Below are 19,026 nucleotides of genomic sequence, written 5' to 3'. Positions count from 1 at the left end.
AGTGTTGGATCTATGATTGATAAGATTAACACCTTTGATCAAAGCTGTTCATCATTGGTCATTAAACTGACATAGACACATGTATTGTTACTCTGATTACAGTCTAAAACAATAAGTAATAATAAGTTAGTCAAATCTTTACTCCAATGTGCTTGTCTTTCAATTAATCACATTTACTTATTTACTCAGTAGGATTGTCTGATTCCCACACATTTGATGGTACGTTAATGCAGCAATTTGCATGTTTTTTTTCTTTCTTTCTTTTTTTATCGCTATTGAAAGTGATTGAAGACTAAAATACTTTTCGTTGTTTGTGAAAAAAAGGAGCGAACATCTGGTATTGTATCGTTAAACTGACTTTGTGCTACCACTTTTCAAAACTTTGGTTTTTATTTAATATCCTGTTTCCAAATTTAGAGCTTAGCTGTTACCATTAGCTAACATTAGAATTAGCTAAGGTTAGCATGAGCATGTTCGGTTATTATCTGCTCATTGGAAATTGTTCACTTTTTTTCCAGGAAAATAATATGGATGAAAATTGTTGTCCAGCCAGCATATTTTATTTTAATACATTAAATCTGTTGTTATAAAGAAGTTTAAATGCTTCATTGTTGGAGAAAAACACTGACATTTTTGAAAACAAAAGAAATATTTACCAAATAAACAAGAATTTTAAGTATTGTAAATTTTTTCTCTCCCATTTTTACATACAGTTGAAGCTGAGTGGATAGCTGATCATTACGTTTATGCTTTATTTAATCAGGTTTCTTCCATGATGAACAGCCCTGTGTCAGAAGTAATTATTAATCAATACAGACAGGGCTGGGATGGCACTGTGGAGACTTCAGAAAGACAGATCTCTCCTGGGACAGACAGTGATGTCCCTGACAGGACTCTCATCACAGCAGGATCCCTTTACGAGGTCAGTGTGTCGGGGATTCTTCCTCATCCTCACCAGCAGACTGTCCCATCAGAGATGTTGTACCCTGCCAACTTCAGGTAAAAATGGCTTTCCAGTTTGGGCGTGGCGTTACATCCACGTCTTTTTTTTACCTGACCTTATCTTGGACTGATACCATTGATCCCAGGTTCCACTGTCCATGTCAGTCTGCTCAGTGTCAGCTGACATGTCCAGAATACATCGTGGAGCTCCAGTCAAGCCAGTACCACGTCCTGACTGGGTGAGTCTTCACTGACCTCCCTATGTACTGTCACAGAAGCATGGAGACATCAGCAAACATGGCGTCTCCATCAAATTAAATAAATAATTTGAAAATTAATTAAATAATTAATGAAATACCCAAATTTCCCTGAGGACCCTCTCTCCAAAGGGATTAAAAAAGTATTTCTGTTCTATAAATGGTTCCTGAATGCACATTACTGTAAATGGGATTTTGGAATAACCGGGAGTGGGGTTGTTTTTCAGCCCTGTTCCTGGTCCATCAGACGGCCAACATCACAGCTCAGTTTCTGCTTCCTGGTTTTCTGAAGAACCCATTCTCTCCAACATGGTGGTCAGTTCAGACGTTCACAATCAAATTATCATGTAAACAGAATTTATAAATGTTATGTTTATAAATGTTTATTCGTTTATGTATAAGCTTTCCCAATGTTTTTTTTTCTTTAGGCTGATTTGCACAAACCTGTAGCCATGGACCCACAGCAATTTCAGGAAGGTTTTTCTGAAGTCACATCTCACATCACACACCCTGTAAGTACAAACAAGTTATAGATGGATAAATCATTTATTTCCAACATGTTCTGACATTTACAATATCAACATCTTTACATGTTCTTCTCATCACAGAAGAATAAACTAAAATGTTCCTATGCAATTACTATAAAACACCACTCAGTTAATCAATTTCACAATAGCAGATTTACAACAACAGATTTATCTGCAAAAACAAAGAACAGGACAATATTTCTGATTTTAACCCTTAAAACCCCAAGCCATTCTTTGCTATTTTTGGTCTGCCTGTTTTTATTTTATTTTATTTTTTAATATTTCAATTTAAACCAACACACAGCAGAAAGTATTTACAGATTTACATTTTTTATTTCTTGGATATCTACAGTTATTTATGCGTTTTTGGCGCCACCATGCATCTAATTATCTTCTTGGCCTTATTCCAGCCATAGAGGACCATCATGTGACTGAGGACGTGTGTTCACACGGCCCCAGTGAGAAATGACTTAACTGATTCACATCTCTAGCGGAATTGCCTTTGTACCAGCTGTCATAATGAGACAAGAAATGCCTCATATTCACTTTATTTTCACTGTAGCACAATTCCCGAATGTACATATTCCCTTTATTTTTGTTGTGGTGCAAGGAAGTTTTTCAGTATCATTCACACTAAAGCACTTATACAGTGTTGAGTTTGAACTTTCCTAAATATGCATTACATTACAATCTTGTTCTCTTAATGAAAATCAGGAAACAGTTTATGATCCAAATCCTGTCTGGTCCTCAGTAATTCCCACTAGAATTTCAAAGGCACTTCTCCCAAACCTTTAGTCATATTTTTTTATGTTGAAATACCTGTCATCTTGTATCACAGCACACACACGTCATATCGAAATCATGTTTAAAAAAATCTAATGAGTAACGGGACAACACATTGAACCATATTATTATTATCCTGACATTTCAAAATGTTGCGACACTTCCTTGCATAGATGATTAACCCTCAGAATGAAAACAAAGCTGCTTAAGACTGAACTGATTGTTTTTTTAATCAAGAAGTGTGTGGCTGCTGTGACTGCAGCTGACCACCAGATGGCACTGATACGGTTTATTTTGTAGGGATTACAACAGTGGTTCCCAACCTGGGGTCCTGGACGCCCCAAGGGGGTCACCCAAAGAGGGGCCCCGAGGCTTTGAACATTCAGAGCCATTGTGATTCATGTCCACACATTGTAGGGTTATATGTTGTTAATATAACTTTGGCTTTATGAAGCCAGAATCTCACTTTTGAAAGCATAAAACCAAGCATGGTTTCAGCACGGTGTGGGCCAGGGGGTCCATGGCGTTTCAGTATTTGCATGACGGGGGTCCCCAATAAAACCCTTCTCATCCTACAATAATGATCTTTACAGTCTTGTCAGATCTTTAAAGTTGAATCTATCTATCTAAAATAAATCTATGTTCTGAATTAAGCAACCACTCAGACATATGTGGGTGAATCAAATGACCATATAAAGCAGAGAAAAGGTCTCAGAATCATGGAAAATGAGCTCTGCTCAGAGATGCAGGGTGGATGTCCATTGAAGACCCTGATTTACAGATCTCAGATAGACAGGCAGATGGAGGAAACATGAAGAAATACTGACGCATCAACATCACATGAACATGTCCATCTTTGTTGACCTGGCAGCAGTTAAACGGAATAACAGTTTAAAAGTGAAGTTAAAAGTTAGAAGAGCTGATGGCGTGGCTCAGTGGGCAGAGTGGTCGTCCTGTAGCCGGAGGGTTGCTGGTTTGATCCCGGCCTGTCGCGCTCATGTTGAGGTGTCCCTGAGCAAGATACCAAAGCCCTCATTGCTCCTGATGGGTCGTGGTGAGCGCCTTGCGTGGCAGCTTCCGCCATCAGTGTGTGAATGTGACGTATATGTAAAGCTCTATATAAATACTGACCTTTAAAAGTAGCAGGGGGTAAATGAGGAGAGTGTTGATCAGAATTGTGATGATTAAAGTTAGTGTTGAATCTAGTGGTTCTTTTCATTATCTTTTAGTTTATTTTTATTATAACTAACTGAATGAGTTAATGGGTTCTAAAAAAAAATCAAGAATTGCTGTAAAACATGTTTAACACCCAGAAATGTCAGGTTACTTTTTAAAAGGTTTTGTCCATCCCAGAGTAGAACAGCCAAAGACAGACTATGAGCCATCCCATATCAGACAAACATTTAAAGAAACAGGAGACAGAAAAAAATATTTCCTACTTAAATTTAAAGGAATGGATGATGAAGAAAAATGTTTATTCTGTGTAGGTGGCGCACAATGCCTCTGGAGATGGGCAAGAGATATTCCTTCATCCCTGTAACATGAGCTCTGTGTTTCACACCATGGAATCTGCACCAACACACGGAGACGGTGGAACAACTCCGGGGAAAGGTTTGGAACCGTTTACACACCAGAAGGACCACGGCTGCTTCCAGTTAAGACGTGAAGTTAGAGTGTAGTGGTGAATACTGGTTGCAGCTGCTTAAACTCTGACTGTGACCTGTAATGCCCTGTGTACAAAATCTTTGTTTGGACTAATACAGCATCATAGTACTCACCACTACAAACCACTTCCACTTCAGATAATATTCTCTCCTACCATCTCCTTAATGACTGACAGTAAAACACAATAACGCCTTCCTCAGCAGACAGTTTCTCATCAGACAGTTCTAATTCATAGTAAAGCACGACCCAGGGCTCCAGACTAACTTTTGTTTTACGAGGTCATGCTTTACAGTTATGTTGCATTGCTAAAGTAGTGTAATACTCAGTAATTTAGAGGAATCCCTTCTGAAGGTTACTATACCAGGAGCAGAGAACACAAGGAGATCAAAGAAATAATCAACACTTTATTATTTTCACGCATATATAAAAACAGCTAACGCTAGCCCGGCGAGCCCACAGTATTACAGATAGGAGACGCACTGCTTCCAAACACACACCTAGCCTACGTTAGGGTACACCGCAAGCCACTCAGTGTCACACCACCCTCTATAAAGCTAGGCACTGCACCACACATTAGTTGCACATCAATCTGCTATTTAGGATTCTACCCCCAAACCGGAAGAATCAAACACCTGTGAGGAGGAGGCAAGCTACGCACACCTCGGGCCCAGCGCGCTCCAATCCAACACTGCTTCCCACACCGAGGGCGAAGCGGCTGTCGTATTTAAAACTAATAAGACCCCACCCTCCCACACATACACACATACATCTAATAACAAATAAGAATAAACAAAACACTTAACTCTCCCGGGTTGCGAGACCCTCCCCCGGGGTCTGAGCTTAGTGCTGGTCCGGCTCAACAGATATGACAATTCCCCGGGATGCCGGTCCAGCGCTGCAAGACGCCTCCACTGACTGCAGGAGGGGTCCTCCTTCCGCTGGAGAGTGGCAAAGTCGCGCTCCTAAGTTTTCCCTATCTAACCCACCTTAGCCTGCCTATTGGCGCTTCTAACCCGCTAGCCCCTCTAGCTATCTTCGCCGCCGGCAGCCCTACCTGGCTGCGATCGGCACCCTCCCAATCAGTCCAAGTCCGTGAACGCTTACGGTTTGCCTGGCGGGGTTTCCCCTTTGACACACGCCAGGCTCCACTCTCCAGAACACCCTGGCCACACACACACAGTTCCTTTTCATACCTCTCACCACTCCCCTCCACCACAGGTGATCCCACTCCGGTAATCAGGGCACGTCATCATGCCCACTCACTACAGTAGCTTAAGTTACTTCCTGTCTGTTTATGTTAGCAGTAACATTGCTGTGGTTATCCCAACCAGCTTAGAAGTCCGTAAGTAACTGCAGAAATAATGTAAGTGCACAGAACACAGAACGGGCATTCGTCCCTCCATCAGTCGCATTGAGTCGCATAAGGAGGAGCGATGTGAACGCAGAGAGGAGTGGAAAAGTTAAAATGGTGAATATTACTCTCTGTCTTCAGCAGCTGTCATGATGTCCTGTCCCTCCTAGTTTTACTTTGTCAGAAAATACTAGAACATGGCTGTAACAGCAACTCACTGTGTTGTTGTAGAGTGATATAAGTACCAGACTATTTTTGACCATTATATGTTTAAACTGCATTTCTGTCAAAGATGATGTGTTTATATTTGGCATTTCTGGTTTTTATTTAGGTTCAAATGATTAATAACTTCATAGCAAAGAAAGTAATGGAGTAGAGAAAATGTGATTTAATTTTAAAGGACATCAGAGGGCTTCATAAATAATGTTTTCTAGTAACTTCACTCATTATATTGCTTATATATAGCATACACTGATGGCCTAAAGATTTAGATTTAGGCCACCTAATTCATCTCTACAACTGGTATGCATGCTCCATAGAAAGACAAATTCACAATGCAAATTAAAAATAAAATAAATCAAATAAAAGTTATTTCATTCACACATATTTTTTTATTTAACTGGCCGGTTAATCGGTTATCAGAATTGTTTTCTGCCAAATATCGGGATTGGCCAAGTTCTAATTCCTTCATTTATTTTGAGTATGTCATTTCAGACAAGAGGCAGAGAAATAGGCCTCATCAAGAAGAGATTATCTTCAGTTTTCCTCTTCTTGACTGATTAGAGGTGTTGTGGTGTCATGAGGAAGACTTCCTCAGAAGATCTGGACCCCAATGATCCTGCTGCATTCTGTTCCATCACAAAGACACACAGTGACCACCTGTCACCACCATAGTTTACCTGACAGGTGATCACTGTGTAACACAACAGCATGCATGCTGTGTGTTCACATGTTTAAGTAACACTCACTGACAGACAGTCCAGAACAACCAGAACCAGACCAGCCAGTCCAGATATGATACTAATCCTTCTCGGTTCTTTTGTGTTTACCAGGTGTCACTGAGTTGGTGACTGACCTGCAGGTAGGAGAAGTCTTCATCTTCATCTCTACCATCACTGGTAGATCACTTCACGCACTTTCTTTCATGTCTTCATGTGTAGTTTCCTCAGGACCACACAGTTTGTTCCCTCCACGAGTGTCGAGCTCAGACAGCCAACGTCCAGCCTCCAGGGTCCATTCACAGGTAAGAACTGTGGAGGTGAAGTTTGTGTGATTTCAGCCTCCACCACAAACAGACACCAAAAAGTCTGAAGGGTTGTAATGATAAGCTCCTGTACAGCTACGAGACAGATAAACCAGCTCCAAAGGTGGAAAAACATCCTTAAAAGTTTTTGACCCATCCTGCTTCATATGGTCAGGAGATACTGTGTAACAGTAAAAAAAAAAAAAAAAGTACATGTCTCAAATACACAGTGACTAAAACATAGAGATTTCTTCATTTAGGCACCTTTAAAACTCCCATAGTTGACGCAGAGCAAACTCAGAGCTGGTTTACAACCTGTGAAGGAAACAAAACACTCCCAGCCTTTTCCCCAAAAGTCAGAATTGCTTATTCACACCAACTGTCCTGCTTCAAATTCTATTCATTAGCTGAAAAAGTCAGATATGTTTGGGGAGGTGTGAATGCACAAAGAACTCTGATTCAGATCCAAACCATGAGCGCTGGTCTTCCTACAAATCAAATCTGATTTTCTTTATGTAGCGCTGTTCATACCAAAAGAAGCAGCACAAAGTGTTTTACACAATAAAAACAACAATATTTGCAAATTAAAAACCAGTTTTACATATCCAAGTATATAACCTACCCAAATTAAAGTAACACATAATCATTCATACACGCTCGCGCGGCGTCTGCATGCGGTCGCCCACGGCGTAGCTGATGCTGGTGAGTTGGTTTCACACTCGAGCATAGGGTGTACGCGTTGTTTGGTGTTGTGTTGCAGTTTCTCTTCCTAACCTGAAGGTGGCAGCAGGGGTGGTATCGGCCGGTAAACTCACCAGGTCAGAGTTCTTTTGATGGTTCACTTCAGTTCGGTAGGTATTTTCTGTTTTAAAACAACAATGGCGTCCAGTATGGTTCAGTGTCTTTAGTAGCTTGTGGAAGAAAATGAAGAAATAATTCGATCAGCCTCTCATCAACTGAATCCACTGGTTACTGTTTTAAAAACGGTGGTTACCACACACATTCAGCAAGAAGATCCAGATATCCTGCAACATGTGATCCCAAATTGACCAATCACAAGGGAGTACCTCCGCGTAACCATCTGCGTAGCAGGGGTGCACATCAGGTCTGGAAGAGGTGCGAGTCGAGCTTCTGCGGACTAGTCACTAGTGCAGTATGAAGGCAAACTTCAACCAGATGAATGCTGCAACCCTAAATTGTAAAGAGTCAGTAGTTGAGTCTAGCAAATTATAGAAAATGCGCATTTGACATCACCGTGGTTTTGTCCACCTTTTTGGGGGAACCCAGCTACTGTTTCCATCTACACCAGTGGTGTGTTGTGGGTGAAATTACAAAGGAAGCTAGTCACGCATGCGTCTGAGGTTTTATCATATGAAGGACTTAACCAACAAATGATATGCAACACACTTTTTAATATCGCCTCGGACACTTTGACTTTATGCTATGATTCTAAATTTATGCAAAAATCTTACACAAATTTATTAGTTTAAACTTTAAATAAAATAAGAACATTACCAAGCTATCCAGAGTCATAAATGCTTGACACTCTTAATATTGGAGGATGCAGCCTTTTTACAACCAGATAAATTCATGAAGAAACTGTCAGCTGCAACTACACTATCATACTGAAAAGTATATATATATGTTTGTCCATTCAGACACCATAGTAAATGTTGCACAAATATAACAGCTGCCATGTATGTGCACTCACGGCTAGTAGGTATAAACGGTTCATGCTTAGAGAATAAAAACAGTTATTTTAGTAAAGCGATTAGATACCAGTAGAAACAGTTTTCAATGATGGATTACATTTTTACCTTTGACTTTAACACACACCACACCTTTAAGTTAATTTTTAAAAATAATTATATTTTTATGTACTTAACATTCATGCTTCAAATAAAGATACATTTTTTTCTTAAACCTTATTATTGTTCACAATAATGCCATGGGTATGGGTAATGACCAACAAGCATTCCTTGAAATGTATTAAAAAGAGGAGCTGAGATCTGTGCCATGAAGATTGGGGAGCAACTCAGTTTTCGTTTGCTGGTGCGCCCAAATGAAAAAGTTATTGCAACGAATGTAGAAAATTATTCTGAATCCCTGACCTCAGACTGAAGATGTCAACATGTTTCCGAAATGCAGTCACTTGTTCCTTTATTCCATTTCTGACATTTCCTGGAAATGTAATCAAAATCTGTCCATGACTTTTTGAGTTATGCTGCTAGCAGACAGACAGACGTACACGACCGAACACCAAACCTTCGCCTTGGTGGAGGTAATTAATAGTAAAGATTGTTAATTACCTCCGCCTTGGTTATCAGAAAGATAACATCTATTACAGAGATTGCTGTGATCCGATTGGCCCTGTCCTTAACCTGTCATCATAAATATTAAGCCTAGGTCTGGGCGATAGGGCAAAAAATGACACAATATATTTTTTCATATTGTCCAATCTTGATTTCTATCACAATTTTTTCACGTGTACATTTTTGACTGCTTTACTGTGCAATAATATATGTTTAGATATCCAAGTACACATGACTTGTGAAGGCACGTGCCTGAAAGGGCTCCCCGGAAAGCCTTGATGTAATTCGAACTGAAGCAAAACTTTTGCTCCTCTTTGAATGCCGCTCGTTGACCACAGGGACTGCAAACGATGACGCCATTGACTGCTGTTTTGGTCGTGTTGCTTAGTAGTGGCTAAACTGCTCGTAGAGCTAAATCGCTAGTAGCGGCTGAACTGCTAGGTCTACTTTGTGCCAAACTTGCGCTTGCATTTTCATGCTGGGTATTTTTTAGGTTACACATTCTATGGTTATGTAGATGCAGTATTTGAAATTGTTTTATAGTTACTGGTGTTTTTATGAAGATAGATGAGTTTGATGAATTGTTTTCATTCTTGTAGATCTGTTGAAGCTTCATGTGAGCAGAGATCCAGGAAAGCCTGCCACTGCACCAGATCCCAGTGCCTGAAACTGTGAGTCTCTTATTTTTAATCACTAGATGAAATCAGCATTTCTCTTTAAACATCTAGAATCAGGTGATGTGAGTCTGACGAACTCCGAGTGTTCTGATGTTTATTCTTTTGCTGCATTGGTTGTGTCTCAGATTCACTTTTTTTCTCAGAAACCCACCACAGAGACATAAACACTCACTGAAACACTCACTGAAACAGGTGATATAAACAGTTTACTGTGTGTCTTTCAGGTACTGTGAGTGTTTTGCTAATGGAATGATGTGCAGCAGCTGTAACTGCTCCAACTGCCACAACAACACAAAGCATAATGATGAGCGTGAGAAGGCGATTAAGGTTTGTTTCCTGGTAAAACATCACATCAGAGCACTTATAAATTCATTTGCCTGAGACGAGTGAACGTCTGTACTTTGACCCTTGAATGTCAACTTTGACCCTCTTTAATAAGAAGAGGCCAGAAGTAAAGCTCGGATTGTTGGCCTGCAGGGTTTTGATGGGGCTGGATGTTTGTGATTTATGTTATCACCATCCAGCTATGAGAAGATACGCAGTAGTGAGTGGAGTGTGAGAGAGCTGCTAATCTGTCAATAACAGCTGAAACACTGTCAGCTGCCACTTGCTGAGATGTGGAGACTCGGACCATCGGGGTCGATCGGATGTAATTGTTATTTGAGGCAGGCTGACAGGTGCCATGCGTTAAACAGATCTGATTCATCAGCACGGCTACTGGAAAACACTCAATGGGAAATATGTTGTGTCAATCTGCTGCTGAGTCTGTGAGGAAGTGGACTCGGCCCTGCATGAGAAAACAGACACAGAAGATCAAATCTTCATCAGACATTTACTAGGCTCATTTTTATGTAGAAAATAAATAAATAAAACTTAAATTCTGTTTACTTGCACATTTTTATGAAATAAAGTGTTCTTGAAGCTCAGCTGGGTCACCCTAATGTTCCCTTTAGTACGCTCAGATATTTATTGAGCCTCATTAATATGAACTTCCAGTCACTCTGAATAAAATAAAAAACCTCCAACATTAGTGGACTCTGTTACTTAGAAAATCAGTGATCTGTTCAGATTTACAGCTCTGTGATCAGCTCCCTGTTCAGCTAAACTGGTTCTGACCAGGGCTCTGTGGCCTGATTTTTTCTGTATTTTTACATAAATCTTACAGATGTTTCATTAAAATATCAGTAATGTGTGTCAGCTTGTTAAACTAAAAAAGAGCACAATCTGAAACAACGAGCCAGGAAACATGGTCCACATCAGTTTGAAACTTCATGTAAGCAGATCAGGATCCACCTATCCATCCATTCTCTTCGGCTTATCCAGGGTCATTCATTTATTAGCTTTTGACTTAGCTTGCTAAATAACCATAAACTAAAGCTACACAACATCTCCAGTAATCTTTATATGACTCATGTTTTATGGCACTGCGGTTCACCTTTGAAGTTGCACTAACGTTAACTTAACTTGGGATCCTGAAGTGTAAATGATTGAAGGCTTCTGGAGGTGGGAGTTTAAGCTCTTTCTGACAGGGGACTCCGTCAGAACTTCCCAGCAGACCCTCACAACCCGTTTGGGTCTGTCAGGCCTGACTGGCATCCTCCCCCACCATCTTAGCCAGCTCACCACCAGGTGTTGAGCAGTTAACAGCTCTGCCCCTCTTTTCATTCGGGTCCAAGACATGCGGCCGCAAGTCTGACGATACGGCTACAAAGTCGATCGTTGATCCGCAGCCTAAAGTGTCTAGGCCACGTGTGCTAGGTATACACATGGACACTCTTCTGCTTGAACATGATGTGTGTTATGGACAATCTATGACGAGCACAGAAGTCCAGTAACTAAACACCACTCAGATTCAGATCAGCGGGGCCGTTCCTCCCAAGCATACCCCTCCAAGTCTCCTGTCGTTGCCCACCCGAGCGTTGAAGGCCCCCTGCAGAACAAAGGGAGTCCCTGGAAGAAAAAGGGGGGCGTGGCTAAGTGGGTAGAGTGGTCGTCTTGTAGCCTGAGGGTTGCCGGTTTGATCCTCAGCCTGCTCACCAGGTGCTCACCTCTGCACCCCATCTCCAGGCCTGGCTCCAGAGGGGGTCCCCAGTGACCCGCGTCCGGGCAAGAAAAACCTTGAACCAATGTTGTTTTGCATTATATGGGTCGTTGAGCTGCACTTGGTCTGGTCTCGCCCCAAATGAAATCAAATCAGATTAAGTCAAATCAAATAAAATAAGAAAAAATCAATTTCTAAACCACTTTTCATTCTTTTCACAATAAAAACAAGCGTTTGCATATCAAAAACAATAAAACAATTTAGATACAAATGATCCTCTGTCTTTTTCTCTCGCTCTCTCTCTTTTTCCTGCTCTCTTATTCACACAAACACTCACACACACACAAACACACTTGCACATACATACACAAACACACCGGTCTCGTACACACCTTTTTTCTTTTGCTTGTTTGCCATGGGTGACCCTACTGGGTGCTTAACATCCCCTACAACTTAGCTCCTACGCTGGAGTGGTACTCGATTAAAAAACATTATCTAATTAATAAAGAGGCTTTGTAATTAATTCATCTTGATTAATTGAATTCAAATTGCAAAACAATAGTTGCTTCAAAAAGCAAAATTTTTTATTTTAAATGGATTTTAGGGGATGACTGAATCAAATAATAGACATAGACATTAATATTGTAAACTCAAGCCTCAGTAATGTTTGGAAAAATGCACTTAATTGTGTTTCAATTCAAAACTATAGAAAAAGAAATAGAAAATATCCCTGGTCAACTTTAGGTTGAAGAGACCTAAAGTTAAAGTGCCATTTTAAGTTCTTTAAGGGTCTACAACATGTTACAGTACTTTAACTTTTTTATGTTTTTCTCCACACTCTTCTTTAATAGGCATTAATATCTGACGGTAAGCCAGATTAGCCAGAGGCAACTTTGCGCGTTTCATTTTCAGTCTGACCCGTCTAGCAGAGGTGAACATCTGCTGTGACTGCAGTGGTCTGAAAACTCACAAAATACAGCGCCAAAGTCGCTAAGTTAACTACGTTCTAACATGTGTTTCAATGTAATCGGTCTACCAGGAAATCGTGCACTAACAAACGTTCTACATTGTTTGGAATGCAAACCTCAATTAATTGTGTTAATTTTTTTGTAATTATTAACTGTAATTAACACTTTAAAGTCTCACCCCTTTTTACCGTTTGTTCGCTTTACCCCTGTTCGCGTGCCTTCTTGCCTTAACGATTTGACCAGTCAAATACACAACAACTGTCTTGAATCACTTTCCTCGGTAAAGACAAACCCACTTCATATTTCAATTGACAGCTTAGCTTTACGTGCATTACGTGCTTGCACGAGTGACATATGCATAAATTACAAAATGGGTTTATAGCATAACATGTTATTTATGATTGTTTCTTGACAGTTCTTGTACTTTGTGGGATGTTGGCCCACTCTTCCTTGGCGAAAGTCTCAGTCAGTGTCAGGTTGGTCGGTTTCCTAACCATCACTCTGGTCTTTAAGTCTTGCCACAAGTTCTTGATAGGATTCAGGTCAGGACTCTGACTTTCTAGGGCGTTGACATTATTGTCCTTGAACCATTTTTTCACTACCTTGTCAGTATGTTTCAGATCATTGTCTTGCTGGTACCTCCAGCTGTGGCAGAGCTGGAGTTTCTCTGCAGAACACTCATGATCCTCATGATTCCTTGGACCTTGACAAGGTCTTAACATCTTCTTCTTATAACAGGTGAACTTCTTACATTCAGTGACAATCTCAGTAAGTTTCCATGCTCCCATATTCAAGTTTGCCACCTTTCTTATCTTAGCCAGCCCACTTCTGAGTCCACAGTGGTTAAGTCTCAGTCTAGTAATGACAAGTGAATCTCCTTTTTCCAATAAACTAATCTCTTCCTATCGCATTCAAATAAGCTTTGCCCCAGCTCATTTAATTTAGACTTGTCTAAAGTTTCCATATAGTATAAGGCCCATACAGTAAATAAAATCCTGTTTTTTCTTCCTTTTCAGCATTTTTTGCCAAGTTTTCAGCTCTTTCATTCCCCTCTATTCACACATGAGATGAATCCCACAGAAATTCAGAAATCAGACAGGCAAATCAATAAAGAACAAACACTGAATTCATAATTAGCCCTTTATTTAACCACCTTTTAAACCGTAACTAAAAGTTTAAGAGACCTTAGTAATGCAGTAACTCTTTACAAACATAAAGAATAGACTAAAGTGACCAGAAAATTTGATAAACATTAAAATAAATAAATGAAATAGCTTCTTTTGGTGGGAACAGGACACTACCAGTTTTACGGCCAATTTCCACTGGGTCCATGGGCACCACGTTCTGGCTGCGCCAGGGTTCCGACTTCCAGCACGTCCAGAACGCGTCAAGCTCAGCAGTTCAGATAGGGCCAGACAGGAAATCACACATGGGAGCAGTGTAAAGCAGCCAGTAAATTTCAAAATAAAAGTCCCCGTGCAGATTTACGATCACTGAACCTTGTAAACATTACATGATTAATGATCAGGGGGTCCCAGAGGGTTTTTTTTCATCATGGACGAGACATTTATCCTGGAATTGGAGAATCACAAGCTTCTCGATTCTCTCCTGATTTTGTGATGTCGTGCATCCAGCTATGCGGACTGACTTTGCGGGCACTCCGTGTCTGACTCCCAGTGTGAGCTCAGAAACTGGTAGGACCATGTGAACAAACACCACTCAACAGGAACAAACTGTAGGCAAACTTCAGCTCAGCCTGCAGCCTACCATCACTATAAGGTTTTTTTTTACCGAACCCCCGGCCTCTTTTCATCTTTTGAATACACGTGGTCTCTGTTGCGGTTTGAGAGGGGTGGGGACTTGGTGACGGCGTGTGCCTGGATCTGTGTTTGTGATTGGTTGGGAGGAAGTAATGAGTAGTATTAAGCTACATAATAGTGAATAACGAAAAGGGAACAGAAACTGTGGTTTTCTACTGAACTTTTTATTGACCCTTTTTTTTCGCACCACACGTCTATCGATCGATATATATTGTTGTCAAATTATCGTCCATCTTGTACAGAGTTCGGTACATTCTGCGAATATGTCAGGTCTTGTCTTGAATTTCTGTAACTGCGGCTGAATCACTTCATCATCAGCTGCTTTGACCCTCACATTGGGATGAAAATGATTCTCTGGTATTTAACACAGTCAGCTATAATTTTTCTTTTTTCAGTTCAGGATGATGAAAATGTAAACAGATGCTGTTTCTGTTTTCTGCTATGTAGTTGTGTTTGGATCGGAACCCCAATGCCTTCAGACCAAAGATTGCTGGTGGGAGGTCAGGAGCAGCCCAAGGTCGGCACAACAGAGGCTGTAACTGTAAACGCTCACACTGCCTGAAGAACTACTGTGAATGCTACGAGGTGTGTACACAGACACATATTCTGACACAGAGGTTATAGAAGTGACAACATGACAAGTGAGTGTGGACATCATATCTACTGTGACACTGATATCGCTGTAGAGTTAACCTTTAAATCTCCGAGCCATTTTTCTATTTTTTTTTTTTATGTAGAAATACATCTAGAAGCTCAACCCTTTCAATCCCACTCAGCATCCAGACATTTTTTTCAGGATGGCCTCATTTGTCAGATTATGAGGCTAAAATGTATAAAACTTATTACTAAACGTACTTTGTTGAAATAAGACATAGATCAACAGTGACCAAGCCTTTTATCATCTGCATATTAGGGATGGAGAGAATAACTGATTTGCATCGACTTTTGTGTTGCGGCTGCACCGGTAGCTTCAGCATCAGATACAGCTGCCAGCTAAATGCACAGTGTATCTTAGCGTGTCTGCATTGGTAAAACCCGCGGTTTTATTACGTGGTTTATTTGCACCCGTGTTTTCAGGGCACCTTGAACGCATCATCACTATCTTTTTGGCATTTTGTTATTTAAACTAACGAAGCTGAGTGGCACCGGGGGCAGTGCTGAGCAGAATAGTTGACATTGGAACAGCGAAAGAAACAAACCAGAGATGAAGAAGAGGATCAGGAAGGGAACAAAAAAGCAGAAGAAGAATGAAGACGAGCACAACAACTGTAGAAATTGCAAAAGCTTTTGAATAAAGATTGTATGCGAGTGTTTAGAGTGTGTTGGGTGGTTGTGAATAACTCAATAGTGATGCATTACTGCCACCAATAGGTGTCTGAAACGACGTCGGTTAACGGGAGGGAACTGTGAACTTAGCGCTGCCCACTAGTGGAGCAACTGATTTAATCATGGCAACACAAAACACGCATGGAAATATGAGGACATATGAGTGACAACGTTTGAAACAGACGTCCCTATTTACACACATAAGGGAGCATAAATGGTCCTTCAGTGTTTAGTAGGGATAAATCAATCCTCTACCATATCGCATTGCTTCTTTCTAAGTTGGATTTATTGATTTGCTTTATAGAAAACAATCAAATATATCTTTCACAGGGAAAGAGAGAGGGAAAAATAATTGTGACGTTATTTAGAAACCACATGTGGCCGTGTAAATTCTTTGTGTTGTGTTGAATTGGTTTGAATCGCATCATGAATCATATCGAACCGAATCGCATTGTATAAAGTGAAATCGTTGTTAAATAATTGATGAATCGCATCGTTAACGGGCAAACTGTACTGCATTGTATTGGCAGGCGTCTTCACTGTTTCATTAATATGTCGTATCGCTGGCAACATATCGAGATGCGTATCGATTCGGCCTCAGTGGTGAGGATTCACATCCCTACTGCATATTCTCTCAAATCTTGGCTTTCAGGGGAACAAATATTGGCATTGAAACAAACACACAACAAAAACTATTTATATATTTATACTTTTTCCTCCAGCTGTGTTTTTTTTTTTTTTTTTTTTTGATGCACCGTTCTTTATTCCAGCCATAGAAGATCATAATTTTTTCTATTTTTTTCAATTTGATTGGCCGACTGATTAAATTGACTGATTGTTGCCCTTTTCAAAGTAATCATAATCGGCCGGAGTTTTGCCGATTAAACAAGCGTTCATGACTCCATCAGGGGGATTACATCTGAGTTACATCTGAGATGAAGCCCCTCAGTGTCTCTTCATTTCTGCTCACCTTCTTTGGATGAGGCAGTAACAATGTTAGAAGGTGAATCTTCAAGACAAAACTGAGACTTCTAACAATAAAACACAAGTAAAAACTTAAAACAGACGGATCAGTGACTGCATATGTGGAGACAACCACCAGCTCCAACCAGCAGGAAATGAGCTCCTCCCAGGTTCTCTTCTTCTCAGACATTTTGATGTACTGCAGATGCTGCATGTAACTCTCCAGCACCTGAGGTTTTCTTTTATAAATAAATCATGTTTCACCAGGCAGACGTCTCTGGTGGATCACTTGTGTGAAATGACAGTAATTTATACTTCCTGTTTGACTGCGTAACAGTGATGTGTGTGTGTGCAGGCCAACATCATGTGCACCTCCAGTTGTAACTGTGTCGGCTGTCGTAACTATGACGACAGATCACAAACGGCTGTTAAAGAGGAGACAGGACGAGTGAAGAGCAGGTGAGTCAGTTTCACAATCACTGATCTTTAAATGGAGATGTTTGGTGTCAAACATCAAACTTCATCAAACCATCTTTAATTTACGAGCTGTCACAGCACTAAGGCTCGTTTGAAAACAATATCTAATTCTGGTTGAGAATAGAAAGTTAATTCAACATTTCTGTGTTGTACACCTTACATACTCTTCTCTTTTCACTATACACCTCGGTGCAGTCATTAGCTCTCATGGTTTCTCCTACCACTGCTATGCAGATGACACTCAGCTTTTCCTTTCTTTCCCACCTGACGACACAACCGTCTCAATGTGAATATCACCATGTCTTGCTGATGTCTCTGCATGGATGAAGGATCGCCATCTTCAGCTAAATCTGTCCAAGGCGAGCTTATTGTTTGTCCAGCCAATCCTTCTTTACCACCACAGATAAGCGTGCAGCTTGACTCTATCACGCTTGTGCCTACGTCTTCTACCAGGAATCTTGGTGTCATGGTAGACAACCAGCTGACCTTTAAGGTCCATGTTGCCTCAGTTGCTCAGTCTTGCCGATTTGCTCTCTACAACATCAGGAGGATCAGACCCTACCTGACTGAACACACGGCCCAGCTCCTGGTCCAGGCTCTGGTCATTTCACACATTGACTACTGCAACTCCTTACTGGCTGGCCTGCCTGCATGCTCAGTTAAACCTCTGCAGATGATCCAGAACGCAGCAGCACGTCTGGTCTTCAACCAGCCCAAAAGAGCTCATGTCACTCTGCTGCTAATCGCTCTCCACTGGCTTCCAGTTGCAGCGCGCATCAAAACAATACCCCAAACGGCTCCGGTCTACCTCCACTCCTTAATCCAGAGCTACGCTCCTTCTCCAGTTACGCTCTGCCAGTGAAAAATGCCTAGTGCTCCCACCACAAGGTGGCGCAACATCAGTAGCTAGACTCTTTTCTTCTGTTGTTACCCGGTGGTGGAACGATCTACCAAACTGTCCGATCCACAAAGTCCTTATCCACTTTAAAGAGCAGATTACATGTACAAATTAGAGACCAAATCTATAAATTTTAGATTAAATCTATGAAGTTTAGACCAAATTTTGAAATCACAAATAATTTCTTCAAATGATTTTTGTGTGTGTGTGTGTGTGCAGGTGTCCTACAGCAGTGATAACTCCTGCTGTTGTGGAGACTGTGTGTTGCTGTCTGCTAGCTAAGGCAGAGGAAGCTGAGAGGGCGGCCCGGGCCCCGGCCGTGGCGGAGCACCTGGTTCTGGATGAGTTTGGATTATGTCTGTCACAGATCATCCTGGCGATGTTCGGGTCTGCTCCACAATGAAGCCTCACAGACGGGACACTCATTGTCTTCTTGTGCAGCAGCTTATAGAGGTGCTGGGTTTCCAGAGGTTCTTTGTTTATAGATGTTCTGAGTTCTAAGTTGTAGTTTTTGAACTGTTCTGCTCTGTTTAAAACTTAAGTTATTTTATTACAAATGACTAAAAGTTCTGTTTCTGGGTTTTGTATTAAACAGTGTTATTTCATTTATTATAAGTGGAGTGTGATGTCTGATTAATGATTGATGAATGAAACTGTTCCAATGCACCATGTTCAAACTTTAACATTTTACTGTTTTTTTATTTATGTAGAGTTTTTTTTTAAGTTTTTTATAATTTACAGCAGACTTTAAATAAAAGTCACATTCAGGTCTTCTT

General features: G+C 40.8%; 1 protein-coding gene across 2 annotated transcripts; it reads left to right on the top strand.

The window, feature by feature from the left end:
• The first annotated feature begins 214 nt into the window (after positions 1 to 214).
• tesmin (testis expressed metallothionein like protein) lies at positions 215 to 18,992 on the top strand. 2 transcript variants are annotated; one of them, XM_041997542.1, is made up of 13 exons: positions 215 to 337; positions 764 to 999; positions 1,089 to 1,181; positions 1,427 to 1,514; positions 1,628 to 1,678; positions 3,997 to 4,120; positions 6,578 to 6,606; positions 6,686 to 6,768; positions 9,680 to 9,751; positions 9,982 to 10,084; positions 15,034 to 15,171; positions 17,231 to 17,334; positions 18,470 to 18,992. In XM_041997542.1, exons 2-13 carry the CDS (start codon positions 773 to 775, stop codon positions 18,651 to 18,653), a joined length of 1,296 nt encoding a protein of 431 aa, XP_041853476.1. In that variant the 5' UTR covers positions 215 to 337; positions 764 to 772; the 3' UTR covers positions 18,654 to 18,992. The 2 variants fall into 2 exon arrangements, with proteins under 2 accessions (XP_041853476.1, XP_041853477.1); XM_041997543.1 differs by lacking the exon at positions 15,034 to 15,171.
• Positions 18,993 to 19,026: the final 34 nt, after the last annotated feature.

This window comes from Melanotaenia boesemani, chromosome 10 (assembly GCF_017639745.1).
Source record: "Melanotaenia boesemani isolate fMelBoe1 chromosome 10, fMelBoe1.pri, whole genome shotgun sequence".
NCBI classification, from domain to species: domain Eukaryota; kingdom Metazoa; phylum Chordata; class Actinopteri; order Atheriniformes; family Melanotaeniidae; genus Melanotaenia; species Melanotaenia boesemani.
This window is presented reverse-complemented; position numbering and strand designations above follow the sequence as displayed.

What these genes read in the sequence shown, in the direction of transcription:
- tesmin (XM_041997542.1), top strand. Translation starts at nt 773, where the DNA reads ATGATGAACAGCCCTGTGTCAGAAGTAATTATTAATCAATACAGACAG. An exon ending in TTGTACCCTGCCAACTTCAG is followed by an intron (nt 1,000 to 1,088) that starts GTAAAAATGGCT and finishes CATTGATCCCAG; the next exon opens with GTTCCACTGTCCATGTCAGT. An exon ending in ACTACTGTGAATGCTACGAG is followed by an intron (nt 15,172 to 17,230) that starts GTGTGTACACAG and finishes GTGTGTGTGCAG; the next exon opens with GCCAACATCATGTGCACCTC.